The sequence below is a fragment of the Calonectris borealis genome, chromosome 7 (genome assembly GCF_964195595.1).
Source record: "Calonectris borealis chromosome 7, bCalBor7.hap1.2, whole genome shotgun sequence".
Taxonomy (NCBI): Eukaryota; Metazoa; Chordata; class Aves; order Procellariiformes; family Procellariidae; genus Calonectris; species Calonectris borealis.
Genome location: NC_134318.1, coordinates 18,106,065 through 18,121,010, shown reverse-complemented (window position 1 = coordinate 18,121,010; position 14,946 = coordinate 18,106,065). Strand labels below are relative to the sequence as shown.

Below are 14,946 nucleotides of genomic sequence, written 5' to 3'. Positions count from 1 at the left end.
TTATTTTCCATACTGTTGGCCTTCATTTTCTTCACCTGTGCGTAGCCATAAAGTTTAAATGTTAAAAAGGTAATTATCGGAGCAGCCACTATATAAATATTGTTCCAACACTCACAAAGCACCTGGACAAACTGACTTGATAAATTAGGAAGTTGTTTTGTAAGGTTACTGGGGAAGAAATAAAAGCTAGACCAGACATGTTGACAGACTCCAGTAGAGAAAGAGGGTCCAAAAAATATTCAGTTTTGGTTCCACAAACAGCACTTGACATTCCACTAAGATTCACTTTGGAGAAAATGACTGTCCAGGTAAGAATAATGATGAGAGTTTTTTCCATGAGCAGAAAACACAAATAAGATTCTACTTTACACTGATATGTGTTCAACACTTTGCTAACTTGTCTCCTTCACTTCTCAAATAAACCCAGGCAGCAGTTACTCAACAGCCTTCAGGTGATCATGCTGAACTGAAGACCAATTATAACTCTTTTCCCAAGTCCATTTTCAGTGAACCACTTCTAAAACTTTTTCTGCAAACATTGGACATATAAAATTTATTTTAATTTAAACTCTCACAGTGTAAAAATGTACTATAATTTCTTCACGTGCAGGTATCTCATCTCTTTTGATTTCATAGCACTGTAAAGCCACCAGTTCTTCCTTCTTCGGGGGGAAAAAAAATAATTCCACACTTTGATTCAGAAATATAATAGCTAGCAGGAACAGGCTGTGTTAAGTTAGTAGGAATTCACGAGTAAGTCACAATATTTTCAAACAATATACTTTGATAAAAATACTGACTTGACTTAGCTACATCCTGTATCTACAATGTGAATATTCTCTCTAGCACAAATGTTCATTGAAGCAGTTAACCTTTAGCAAATATAACCATAAAGTAAAATTTAAATGAACAGTCAATGTTCATTCTGGAAATGGTCCTCCAGAAATTACAGCCTATCAATTCAAATCCTGAAACTGCTAAGTGTTATATTAAAATAAATGTATCTTGTTTTCTAAACTAAACAAAATTAACTAACAGACTCCATACATCGCTACTTATTTCTCAGACAGTTAGTCATATTGATGAGCCTAGATGTGTACAATAGCTGCTGTTATATCTTGATAAGAATATAAATATACTCTCAAAATAATCTGACCCAATGATGTTAGCCAGCTGTCTATAAAAAACTCGGGAAATAAACTAGTCCCTTATAAGATGTAATGGTAAACTGCAAGTACAAAAAAAATACCCCAAAAGAAATAAAGTCATCACATGGAATTGAATAAGTTCTCCCAGTCTCTTGAATAAAATACATAGTAAAATGTGGTTTATATTTTAGGTTTTGGTCTTGATTATTGGTTTGTATTTGTGCTCACACACACCTCAGTAAAAACAACACAGGCCAATTTCTGATTGCTTAGCTAGCAGCATAGGACTCTGGTTTTGGGTGATTGGAACAAGAAGCATGGCTCTAAGGTTTGTCACTTTTAATGCTGAAGATGTCAGGAAAACATGCAAAAGATCAATTCGCCGCTTTTCATACGACGATCAATATGTCAGTTTCACATGCAACACGCTTTCAAGCTATTGCTAAAAGTCAGCGTTTAACATAAGCATATGGGTAGAAGGTATTTTTAGGAAAAAATAATCAAAATAATATTATTGCAGAATTAAAACAACACAGTAGCAATTGAGCCACCTCAACTTTTCACTGTAAAAGACTTGACTGCAATTTCTTTTCTTTTCCTTTCCTTCCCTCCCCCTCCCAAATAATTACTCTATAGACCAGAACTGACTCACAGTAAAATATCTCTTAACCAAAGTAAACAATCAAGGACACAAATTCTATTTTCAGTTTAACCCAAGGTAGTTCCAAAGTCTTACTGGGATTCTCAAAAGTTTTAAATGGGATTTAAATCACTTTAGCTGTTACTTTAAACTAAGTACATGCATTCTAACAAGGAAACTAATCAAAATCACACAGGAGACACCTTTTACTGCAGTGAACTCCACAGAAAAGCCTTGGCAATTAAGTATGATTTGACAAGGCTATCAAATAATTATATTCAGATAAAGTGAAAACTGTAAAGTTTTTTCAGTGGAACTTTAAACCACATATCAATATCTGATTTGTGGCTCTATTTGATACATAACTGTTCACATGTTTGAAGGATTTTCTAAGTTAATAAAGAAAAAGATCAAGAGAACATAAAATCATTAATAGTCTACTGAAAGTATCACAAATCCCATTAAATGGCCAATTCAAAGTTGTCTTTGCTTTACAGTTCTAACCATTATCTACATTTGTAACACTGTGCCTATCTTCCAAGTTGGCTTCCATTTTTGCTGGCACAATTTTACTTCCAGACAAAATAGGCCTATAGTTTTACCACATAATATGAAATTACTAAACTTAGTGTTTGTAGCACAGTTCAAAATCATGGTGCCAGAATACTGAAATAGGCTGGAGGGTGGGCTGGAAGTCAGTTTTTCTTACTTGCTGTCTCTGCTTCTCTCTTGCAGTAGGAATTAGTCTGCTATTTTACCTCCAAGAGAGAAGATTGGGATTGACTCAGCACTGATGCAAGAAACCAATCAAAAATCCTCCACTAATGCTGGGACACAGTGTTCGTTAAAAAATGTTCTTTAAAATAAGAACATAGAAAATCATAGAAAACTTACAAGTACTCTGCCAGTTAATGTCTGGGCAGATATCATGACTCCTGCCCAATCCTTCACGGACGTCATCCATCCCACTTCTGCTGCCACATTCTCCTCTTTTTCATCTGTTGGTTTGCAGGCCCCATCTGCCTGTGTATCTCCACCACCATTGATCTTCTGGGCCTCCTGCAGAGTAAGTATTTGGGTTAGTTAATGTTTAGCAATTTAGCAGTGAAAGTCAGCATACAGTTGTGGCTAAGAAATGCTACGAAAAAAGCAAATCAGTCTTCCTGGATTCCTGCTAGATGAAATTAAGCACCTACACAGCCATATCTTTTTAGAAATAATAAAAGTATAAATGTTCTATGAGGTACCAGACTTACAACTAGATAATAATACTGTCCTTGACATTACATCTTAAAAACATATATTTGGCATCAAATGTTCCTTCCCTATATGTTCCTTCCCTATAAGCAGCATAATTGCCAAGAGCTATGTATGCAATTATAGAGCTACACATAAACGAGTCTGTCGGACATACATTGAAGGACCTTTTGATGTATTAGTTCAAAACAATGTGTACCAGATGTGAACACAGCTTATGTACAATTTTAATTTGTACAATTAATTTAATCACTAGAATTAATTACCTGAGTAAACCTTCACTGAGAAGGATGATGTAACAAGACAACAATTATCAAGTGTGATGGGAACAAAATACACCATAAAGAATCTGCAGGGAGCTGCCATGCTATCAGTGAACCAGTGTTTCAATGAAAGTGTTCAATATATCACAGGAATTCTTCTGTCAGTAAGTGGCTTTCATAGAACGGAGAGCTAGAAATTACAGAGGAGCCTCAGCTGCACTAGGCTGACTGATGAGTCATATGCACTGGAATTTATATCAGTCTCTCGCGGACGCTGCAGCAAGGATGTCGTGCTCTGTAACTGCCTGCCATGTGCTACAGTCACGGAAGCTGCACAAAAATCAAAAGAAATGATAGGAAAAGCCAGTCTAGATTGTACATCATTTAAAACATATCATATGCAAAGTATCAGACTCTGCCGTGAGCATGCCTTTGGTGACAGCATAATACTAATGACTTCCTGAATACCTGACAAGTTATGCTAAACAAGCATAGGGGAAGCAGCAAAATTCAGTGCTGAGGCAAGTACTGAGCACATCTACATTAGTGTTCAAGCACTCTGCACAGACCAACAGCTTGAAAGATCTTGTTTATACATGACTTGCCTATAGGCCGCTAAGCAGGAAATCAATTGCCATTAATCCCCTTTGGGATACCTGTTATACAAGCAAAGATGTTTGACACTGGTTCAGTGATTATTACTACAGTGGGAATACTACACTATCACAGTCAAAATGCATAGCTGTGAGATGGCCTTGAGGACACAGCTGGACATAAAGGTAAAGGCACTTCCTGAGAGCAGTACTGAACTAATAAAGCAGTTGCACTGAATGTCAGCAAAGGACAGTAGAGCAATACTAAAAACGTAATATGGAGACCAACAGTTGTTTTTAGAGAATCTCAGTATTGCAACTTAATTAGCTAATCAGATTCTTCTCTGTTAGTCTCCCTCCCAAAATGCGGGCTCTATCTTCTTACTAGCAATTACAGCATAGTTCATGATGTGGCTATATTGGTAATAACAAATTATTCAGTTACAACAGTAATTCAGTACTTCCTAAGCAAACAACCAGACAGAAGATAAATGATACTTTGTATTTGCATAACTGGACCTCGTTCCCTAACAAATTTGGATACAGTGAATCAGATGTTTTGCACTCAGCATGGAAAGACACATACTGCATTGGACACGCACAGAGCACTACCTACAGAAATGGGCTCATTGCTTAGGACAGCGACGTATGGTACAGCACAAGACATTTCCAGGAGAGCAACGCTTGGCTAGGGGCAATTTGTGACCGATATCATCACCGAGCTATATAGATCAGTCCCAAAGAAATGCCTTGACCACCATTAGTGTTTTCATTATAAACCAGGAAAGAGAAACCTAGCTTCACTTTTTTTTTTTTTTTTTTTTTTTTTTGAGTTGATGGTGTGGCTATACATACCAGTCATTGTAATAAAGCAAAATATTGATGTTTAGGCAACCTAGACACATCTCCAAGGCCCTGGGGACACTCACAGACCTCACTGGCCCTGGCCGCTCTCCCCCAGCGTCCCCCCCCACCCTGCCAGTGGCCCAGGGTGCCATTTCAGCCCAGCCCAGGGCCACCAGCTCCCCACAGCCCTGTCCTACCCAGCCGTGGGCGCTGCTGAGCCAGGCCCCACCAGCCCGGCCAGCCCACAGCTGGTTCCTCTCACTGGGCCTGATCCTCACCCACAGGCTGACGTCCCAGGCTGGCCCTGGCCTGGCCCCAAGGAGGTTCCTGATGCCTGGGGCTGCCCTGGCCTGCCCCGCTCCCTGGCTGGGGCAGTGGGACAAGGCCCTGGCTGCCAGGCCCGGCCAGCCTGGGCATCCCCCGGCGCTCAGGGAGCTCCCAGCCCCACTGCTGCTCCCCCCCAAGCTACTGACTTGTTAAAAATTACATGCACCATATATTTCTCTCTTCCCACCAGTTTGTCTGCCTTTTGTAACTGCTAGAGTTTGTCTTTCAGATTGTAAACTCTACACGTCGGATTTTACTGCATGGTCCTCCCCTGCACGGCACAGTGGGCTTTTATACTCTGTACAAGTTTATACTGAATAATAGTATTAACGGGGTTTTCACAGTAAAAGAGGTGTAATTATCTCTTCTTCTCAGATGAAAAAACTGAGATGGTGATTAAGTGCCTAACTCGGTCACCAGAGAAGTCATTGGCAGAGCGAGGATGAAACCACAGACGTTCTTGATTTTTCCACCCAGGACCCCTCTTTAAAATCTCAGGGATGCACACCTTGCTAAAAACATTCATAATTATGGATGCTATAGAAAGTCACAGAACTTTACAGATCATTAAACAAAAAGAGCTGAATGGAAAAGTCCATTTTATGGTAGTGAACTTGCAAATATTAAGGTTGGAAAACTCTGTTATTGTTTACATACTCCTTCCTTACCACCAACCTTTTTGTCAATATATGAAACTGAATTTTAAAAGACGTGATTATTCATAAGGTTATAAAAATAAAATTTCCTAGCACTCAATAAAATAGTAGACAATTTACTTCATTGAAGAAGAAAGGTAGCTTCTATATTTTCAAAAGGTTCTAATACCCTACCGTTCTTTTTGCTGTATTGACCTTTGGTTGCCAACAGAACAGAGCAGTAAGATGCGACAGACCTATTCAGTATTTGATTCTCTAAAGGTATGAAAGTCTGTAATACATTTGAACGGCTGTATTTCTGCATTTATACCACTTATTTCACCTCTATTAAAATCTCCCACCCATATTATTTCTTAATTAAAATATAAGTAAAACAATCATCCCCTGCCAAGTATCATTTGGAGCAGAGTCTCATGATCAGCTACATACCAAGCCTAACTCTTGCCATTATTGTAGCTATAATTAATATGCAGATTAGTTGCTGTTATGTAATATTTGTATTCAGTTGGGATATTTTATATTTTTCATCTAGTGGCTAGCTTCTTAGCTTACTTAATTGGCAGTTAAGTATTAAGAAAAGTTTATTCCCAAGTCATGAAGCAATTGTGCAGAGATCACTAAAGGAGATTTAAAGACTGCTTTCATTTACACTGTGTACAAATCAGTCCTGTTATTAACTGTATAGTCTGTTCCATTGCTGCTTCTTCACCTCAAAGCATTGAGTAACCTACACCACAGCCTAAAAAAGGTGCCTAAAAAAATAACCTGACAGTGACGTACTTGTTTAATTATTTACAGGCTCAGTAGCTACAAGTAAGGTAATACTATCTTTATCCACCCTGCTTACCTGTTGTTTCACAAAGTGTTCGTTATTTTAATTACTTGATGACAGGAACATTCAGGTAGATTAAGTGAGAAGCAGCATATTTTGTGAAATATGTATTTCCTGAACTTAATGACAAAATGGAAGAGAATGCATGATGAGAAGGGGTGTACAGGAATCAGGACTCACTGTTCTACCAATAGTTTGACACAGACCTGGACCAGCAACTTCAATGCTTTGTCTTATATTTTCAACAATAAATATTTATTTAGATTACACAAGTACTGGGATGCTTAAACACAGTTACCTTAAGAAAGCAGACTTCAAAAAGGGAAAAGACACTCAAAAAACAGTTTTCATTTTTGAAAATGTAGTCCTGCCTGCTTCACTTTACCTCTCTCTAGAATATCTGTACACACATAGAAATAGCGCACAGACACTCCATTAAACCCAGGGCTGTACAAAATAAAATCAGAAAATTATTATGAAAACTTAAAACATCATCCGAGAATAATTTGCCTTTTTAGAAGCCCTAAAAAAACCAGGACACTATGAAGACAACCTGGTAAGCACTCTCTAAAGTATGGTACTGAAAAAAAACCTCGGTCTCTTGTTAAGATATGTTAGAAAACATAGGAAACGGGCAGGTAATGTGAGGGAAAAGAACTGGGTTAAAGTCTGGTGAAACAAAGAAAAGGACTCTGATATTCCTGCTTATCTAACATTTAACTAGTATGAATAGCACACAAAAATCATGAAGTTTCAACTGTAGTGAGAATACAGGACATTGAGTCATGCCCACATCACACAAGAGGAAGCAGTATGCTCAATTTAAGCAGACGTTTAAAAACACTAATACCAATGGAGCAAGCCCAGTACCGGCCTTGGAATTCCATCCTAGAGAATGCGAGATGAGAAAGGGCCTGGCAGAATGGCAGCTGCACGTCGTTTGAAGTATGCAGTAATAATACAATAATAAAATATAGTTTGGGGAAGTTAGAGAAGGGCTGCTTTAGATAATGATGCCAGCAACTTGCAATTTTATCTCTATTAACTGCCCCTCAATTAACAGCATTGCGTTCCTAGAGTCTGCATTTTAAGAAATGTTTTATATCAGATCAACAACACTTTCATACTAGCCACTCTTACACATTGGAAAGGTATGTTTATCTTCCTTTCCTTTTCATTCATCTGTTTCCTCAAAGGCACCAACAGGTGCTACGTGAAGAGGAATAATTTTGCTTATAAGACTATTTCTGCTAGGCAGGCTTCTAAAACACTGAGTTTAAAATTATTAGACTTCTATCAGTAATTCAATTACATGCCCTTAGATACATTCTGTCCACATTTTGATAACTCCAAACAGAGGTCTTAAATTCATATAAAACCATAATATTATGCTGCATTCTCAGCAGCTGGGCAACGTTGCAATGTTGGACGGGGCTCTGAGCAAACTGATCTAGTTACAGATGTCCCTGCCCATGGCTGGGGGGTTGGACTAGATGACCTTTAAAGGTCCCTTCCAACCCAAACTATTCTATTCTATTCTATGTACAGTGTACATCAAGACATCAGGTACCTACTGAATGCATTGCCACGGCAGATACTCTCCATCAGATATAGTTACCATCTGTAGTCTTCATCTTAATAGTTACTAAGTACCAGTTCATCCAGTGCTAAAAACAAGCAAAACAAAAAAACCTGAAGCAGTTCACCTGTTCTACTGCAGTTTAGCAAACACAGGATTTCACTAGAATATTAATAAACAAAGCAGATGGGAATGTGAGAAATAAATAGCTGTATGGAGACTTACAAACCTTTTAGAAAAGAGTCTTGTAGGAAAGAGAAAGCAAAGGCTAAACTAACTAAATGTGAGCCAAGAGATACTCCCTATAAACTGGCCTATCCACAGCATTTCTTTGAATATTAGGTTCTTAGTCAATATCAGGTTACATTGACGTCAGTTATCATACTGTAGCTACGGTTTGGCTAGTTTCAAAGGATTAATTATTGATACCCAGAAAAACATTTTTCCTTTCACTGAATAAAAGGAAACAGAATGATCTATGGAAAACACGGCTGAGGAGATAGCCAAGCATTTTTCTCTCATAAAATATTCACAAGCTATGTAGTTTTGTGTTTGCAAATTTGGCAGGTTAAGAAAAATTAAGCCCAAAATAGATTCCAAAACTTTTCTTATTAGTTTAAGACTGAGATGGTAAACTCCTGTGAGGCAACTATTCTTTTTGTTTTCTGCATTCCTGCAGAAATTCTGAGAAGCTCCTTGCCAGTCCTTACTTACAACTGGAACCTTACTTTCTGTGCTGACCAAAAAAAAAAAAAAAAAAAAAATCCTTCACTGTGAAGAGTCTAGGTTCCAAGACCAAATACATTTTCTCTTTTTCCAGTGACCAGCTTCTCTGTTGCATTTGTGCATACCTTCAGTAATCCTGACAGATTTTTTTTCTGTGCCTTCATATTTCCGGTATGGGTTACTTGTATAAAAATCCCTTTTCATGTCATTGTTTTGAGTGACAAAAATTGCTGCAGTAGAGGAATTAATTCTAAAACCTTGACCTGAGTGGCAAGGGAAACTAGACTAGTAAAATACAATGTTCCAGCCATGATCCTGCAAACAGCATAACAGTCTGTCAAATGAAGGGTTCCTGGGTATGGCTCTCACTTAAGAATATGATATAGCAGACACCCACATTATCTGAAAATACAAAAAGACTCAGTTCAAAGTTTAAAAATTTCTACACGTTGATGGAGGTATTATGATGTAACACCTCCATTGATGTAAAACAGTCTTTCTGAATAACTGGAAAGCTGGCTGAGTGATTTTCGTACCAGCCTAAGAATTGGGAGACATGCTGAAGTCCCTGTTCTGCCACCAAATTTTTGAAGTCCTCAGCCACGTTATCTAGTTTCTTCATGTCTTTACCCCACAGCTACAGAACAAGAGTAATGGTAGTTTCTGTTGCACGGGATCTTACCAAGATAAATATATTTAGGATTTAAAATGTTTTGGTATTACACAAATGGTAGATGATGCAGGCATAGTGTAGGGAATCATAAAGTAAGACACACTAAAACTATACTGGTAAAAATTGTTAGACTAGTTATACAAGATGATCAAACATAGAAGACAGAAGTGTAAAAGGGAAGCAATGAAGAACTGCAGGCATTATAGTGAAATGAAAAAGCATAGTCTTAATAATGATACCAGACAAGTAAAAATAGATGATAAAACCAGTGCCCCCTGAAGTTATAGAAGGGGAAGAATATAGAAGGATTGCACAATATGACCATCCAACAACAATTTTTTAAAAATCACACTTAATGAAAGAGATTGACAGAAGGAGAGCATGATTCTCGCAATAAAAACAAAGTTATTACAAACTTACATGCATTCAAATGGACAAACAGGGTGTTTTTTAAAAACGGATGATTCTTGGTTCAAGTTAGCAATGGTTTATAGCAGTAATTACGTAAGTTTTGACTATAAGTTCAGAAGTTTGTGTCAATAGTTTCATTTATATTTATTCATAAAATAAATCCTTAAGTTTTCCTTTGCTACTTCTGATTGTATGTCAGACCACATTTATAGAAATAAATAACTAGTGAACTTGTCATAAAACTACGTAACAAGTTAACTTACTGTCTGCAATAAATAAATAAATAAATACAGGACAAGTCAGTGATGTACAGGTTAGGAGTATTCACTGAAAATATTTCACGAATTGTCAAACTAACATCTAGCCCGTATCTATAAATTTATTTTCCTTTTCTATAGTCAACAGAGTATTTCTTATTAATTTCCTTTACAAAGACCAAATTATTATCACATTAAAATATTCCCTAAAGACTCTGTTCAATTATAAAATAGCAGACAAAAGGGCAAAACAAGCATTTCATTTTATTAATGGGGACACTAAGTTTAAATCAAAGGAGACATGTCATTATTCTTTGGTCCTTACATACCGTAGAAATAGGTACATTAGGCAGATTAGACAATTACTATGTAAGACAGAATATTTAGTCTTTAACTGCCTTTCCTGTAGTTCAAGCACTATACTGAGACCATGTATTCAAAATGTATTTTAAAAAGAACTTTAGAGTAGCCATGCCATGCCAGATCACTAACCTTAAATATAACGGAAACTACACTTGTAAAAATATATGAAGCAATATCAGATGGGACCAAGTTATCAAAACTATAGAAAGGGAAGGGTTCCTTAATGCAAAAGCATAGAGAAGGGTAGAAAGGTGCATGCATTTTCTGTTATCCTCCCATTTTGTTTCCTCCTACCTAATAGAAGGTAAATCAAAGAAAGCATACAATTGAAAACAGAATTGATAAAGACATTTTCATGAAATGAACACTGCCAAATTACCTACATCCTACTGACTGATTAATCCAGGAGAAATTTCTTTCTGTCACAATGATAAAACATTTTAAATATCAATAATTCAAAAAAACCTTTTTATTACTTGTTGTAATAAAAAACACATTTCACTTACTGTCTTTACACTTAACTCATTTTTGTGATGCTATATGATTCATTGCAATCCAAAAGTCTCAAAATGCTTCATGAATGTGAGAAAAAGGTCTTAAAAGTAATAAACAGTGGGGAAATTACCTAACTTGTTTATCTTGATTACAGGAAGTACTTAGCTGATTGCTTGTAATTTTGTTGTTATTGTTAACATTAAGCAATACCCAACTCCAATCCAAGCTTTTCAATCATCACCCCTTGGCACTTTTTTTACTACTGTGAAAGGATCAAAAATACATTTAAAAAATCACACATTTGATTCTATCCAATTTTAAGAGAATTACCAGTAAATCTTTTATGATCTATGATCTACATGATCCAAATTATGAGAGCAGCTTTTACAAAACAATTATGTGGTAGAAGCTGAAATAAGAAAACTGCTGAAAAAACTATTCTCTGCCAGGAATATTCAAAATTAAAATAGGTCATTAAAAGGTTCCAAAAGTAAAAGGTTTATTTCACTAACAGATATATGCAAATACAACATACAAAATAAGTATCAAACTACTTTGTCGGTGAAATTAAACTTCGCAGTATCTTTTCAGTTGCATACTTTATTCCATCCTGCTCAATTATAAAAGAGGAGACTTTTATCTGTTAGCAAACAGTACGCTTTCTTTCATTATATTAACTTCATAATACTTTCTTGTTTGCCGTATCAGAGGTATCCGAGAGAAAGAGATGCAGACTGGATTGTAGAACGAAAATCTTCCCCTCTTCTGTGTATTACAAAATAGTAATGCAGCTAGCACCAGTGACTAAAACTGTGCTCAAAACCACCTCTTTGATGCCCAAAAATCACAAAGGCTCCATGGATTAGGAGAGGCATTACACAGCTTGAGGGACAGTCTCTAAGCACAAGGTACCATAACTACTCCAAAACTAGGATCATAGTCCTTGTGTAAAGAAATTAACTGCTCACTTCCTTGAACTACAGAATTCCCTAGAAAACTTGGTGACAGGAATTTTAGGTCTTCATTTGATTCAAATGAAACATTTTCACATGGGAGGAATGGACTTAAACACTTGTGGTTTCTCTTTTACGTGAAACAGCAAATTATTAATATTGTGGGGGAGTATAGGCAACCTTCCTCAATGCTGAGCCTGTCAAACAGAATTTATTTGCATTTACATTTTTACAAAGAGGTTTATAATTTTTCAGAAGGTTTTAGAGGTAACAGGATAAAAGATGAAGGGGGGAGGAATTGGGACAAAAATAACCGAGACGCTCACAAATATAACTATTTGGTAATATCATAAAACTCATGGATCAATGATGATTTGAAGAACGCCGGAGAATTGTTCTATTAGCTGCCAAATTGGACAAACCAGTGATCTCCAATGCCTTTTTTGATTCAAGGGTAGCATATAATATTTATGCTTATTGTATTAAAATTATAAAGGAAATCACAATGAATTAAAGGCAGCTCTCTATCAGATATAAAGCCGTATCTAAGCCTTCACTGGCATAGGAAATTAAGTTCCAGTGTGCAGCACATAAATATTTGAAGAGCAGCAGGTCAGCAATAAGTAATTAAAAATATTTAATAGCACACAACACTTCTCACCTCAGAGATTACAGAGTGTAATGCAGCTTTCAGACTGGAAGAACTTTGGCGGGGGGTGGGGAGAGAGAGAATTAGAGAGCATACAGATGTGCAGGAATCTGGAGGAAAGACACACAGCTCTAGTTTTCAAAAATATTGAAAATGCAGATTTAGTTGTAAAGTAACAATTTTAATGATTACTTTGAAATAATTACATTAAACTAAACATTTCCCCCTAAAGGACCAGTTATCTCACATTGTAAGAAACATACAAGTGCTATTATTTAATCAAGTAGCTATGACCTCATTCATTACCCACTGCTATGGAAACAATTTTGTGTAATCTGAATCTCATTACTCCCTTGCATAAATAATTAAGTAGTCAAAAGTTTTTAAACCTGAAAGAAGAAAAATTCCTTGTAGATATATTTCTTTTAGGTAACATACATTATTTTGGTTCACTTCCCAGACACCAAATATCAGCATCCAAATTACCCAAAGTCAGTACTTGCAGACTACAAATACAGCAGCTGGTACATTTATGATGCAAAGAAACATAAACTGTTCCTGCAAATTAATAGATACTGACTGAAATCCAAAGCAGAGAAGAGAGGAAAGCTAAATTTTTGTTTGACTTGCATACTACAACTCCATTAACTTTTATTTATGCCATATAGAATGAGAACAAGCCCAGTGAATTCTCTTTGACTTTCTTAACGTCATTTTAAATAACAAGAATAACTTTAACTGGCACAGAGATCATCTCCTCCTCTTGTGGGTGTACCAGTGATGCACTGCTAGGAATTGATGCATGACTGTGGCACTGAACATAGCCTTTGTAAGCAATCAGAAGTTGGACTACCGGAAAAATAAAGATACATGGTGTCCATTCTTGGCTCTCATGACACAAAGAATTATATCTAAGTCTTCTTGCTCATGGCAGGATTGAATCTGCCTGTATCAAAACTTGTAGATGAAACTCTTACTCTGACAGGTCATTTTCTAAATGAGAACAGGAACTCTTTGAAGTTCCTCAGCGACTGGAATTGTTAGAAGCAGCCCTGGCAGAGTTGCATTAGTAGCAGAGGGCAGGTGAAGTGCTTAAAGGCAGACGCTGTTCTGCCTCATGAGTCTGCAGTTTCTGACTTTAAAATTTATCAAACTAGCAAATACTGCATATATCACAAAAACATGTTACCTCTGAATACTCAGTCTATAAGTTATGCATGATACAGCAAGCAGTTATTGTCCATTGATCAGGAAAGATAACTGAGATTGGAGGATAGGTCAATTTAAATTTGTAGCTCTTTTTCTAAAATTAAATAATAGAAATCTATTATTTAAGAAAGAAATTAAAGGATAACAATTGTTAAATCATCACAGAGTATTGAGTTTTAATTTGCTCAACCTTCAGGGGAGCAGAAGTAGTTGACAATGATCAGTAATAAAATTAACGCTACTATGGAAATTTCAATCTTGAAAAGAGGTGGAAATCAACCATGCTCTTTGTTTATATCTTGCAATTTTGTGATAATCTGGTAATTTTATTACAAGGCCTAGAACTCCATTTTTTTCTTTTAAATTTTATATGAATTATTCTGCTAAAAGAGTTTGCAGCAGCATAAAGATCAAACAGCTTATCAAAGCAGGCTGTCGCACTTTACACTATTCATAAGCAGTGTTTTACAGAACCTACTCATCAGCCTGAAGCTTTAGAGTCTTTCTCCATTTACAGGGCTGCATAATTACCTCACACAGCTTCCCAAGATGCAGGTGCCCCCCAAAATTTACCTGTGAATGAGATTCGCTGACAAACCCATCCAAGTATCACAAGAAGTTAAAAATTTTACTTTTACTACTTCTTCCTGTGAAGGAAGTTTCTTCCTTAAGACTAAGTCATATATCAGATTTTTGTACTGTGTTCTTTTAATAAAACTTGACTTCGAATCTATTTTAAAGGGCGCTGTGGAAACAGTCTCCTTGTTATTGATTGGATCAACAGAAAGAGCTGTAAAAATTCAAATGAAAAAATGTTACCTTAATTCAGTTTTCATTTTTTTCAGGATTCAAAAATGATAAAACAATTTTATTTCCTCTAAAAACCCACTACTATTGCCATACGAATTTAAGTTGGAATCACTCAGTTCCACAGATTTCTGCTCATGCAGACAACCACAGGAGTAACAAAGCTATAAACTGAGCAACTTTCCAAACTCTCCTTCCATTTTTATAAAGCAAAGAGTGTTTTACACAAAGTTCCAAGCAATTACCCAAAACAGAGGCTAGT

The 14,946-nt window shown here is 36.4% G+C and overlaps 1 protein-coding gene across 14 annotated transcripts in view; it reads right to left on the bottom strand.

Moving 5' to 3' along the window:
* The window catches only part of KCNMA1 (potassium calcium-activated channel subfamily M alpha 1), a 526,570-nt gene that overhangs the window by 385,087 nt on the left and 126,537 nt on the right, over positions 1 to 14,946 (bottom strand). For all 14 annotated transcript variants that reach the window (XM_075154402.1, XM_075154386.1, XM_075154389.1 and 11 more), the window contains exon 2: positions 2,683 to 2,847. In XM_075154402.1, the coding sequence (XP_075010503.1) occupies positions 2,683 to 2,847 (165 nt within the window). The remainder of the gene's footprint in view (positions 1 to 2,682; positions 2,848 to 14,946) is intronic.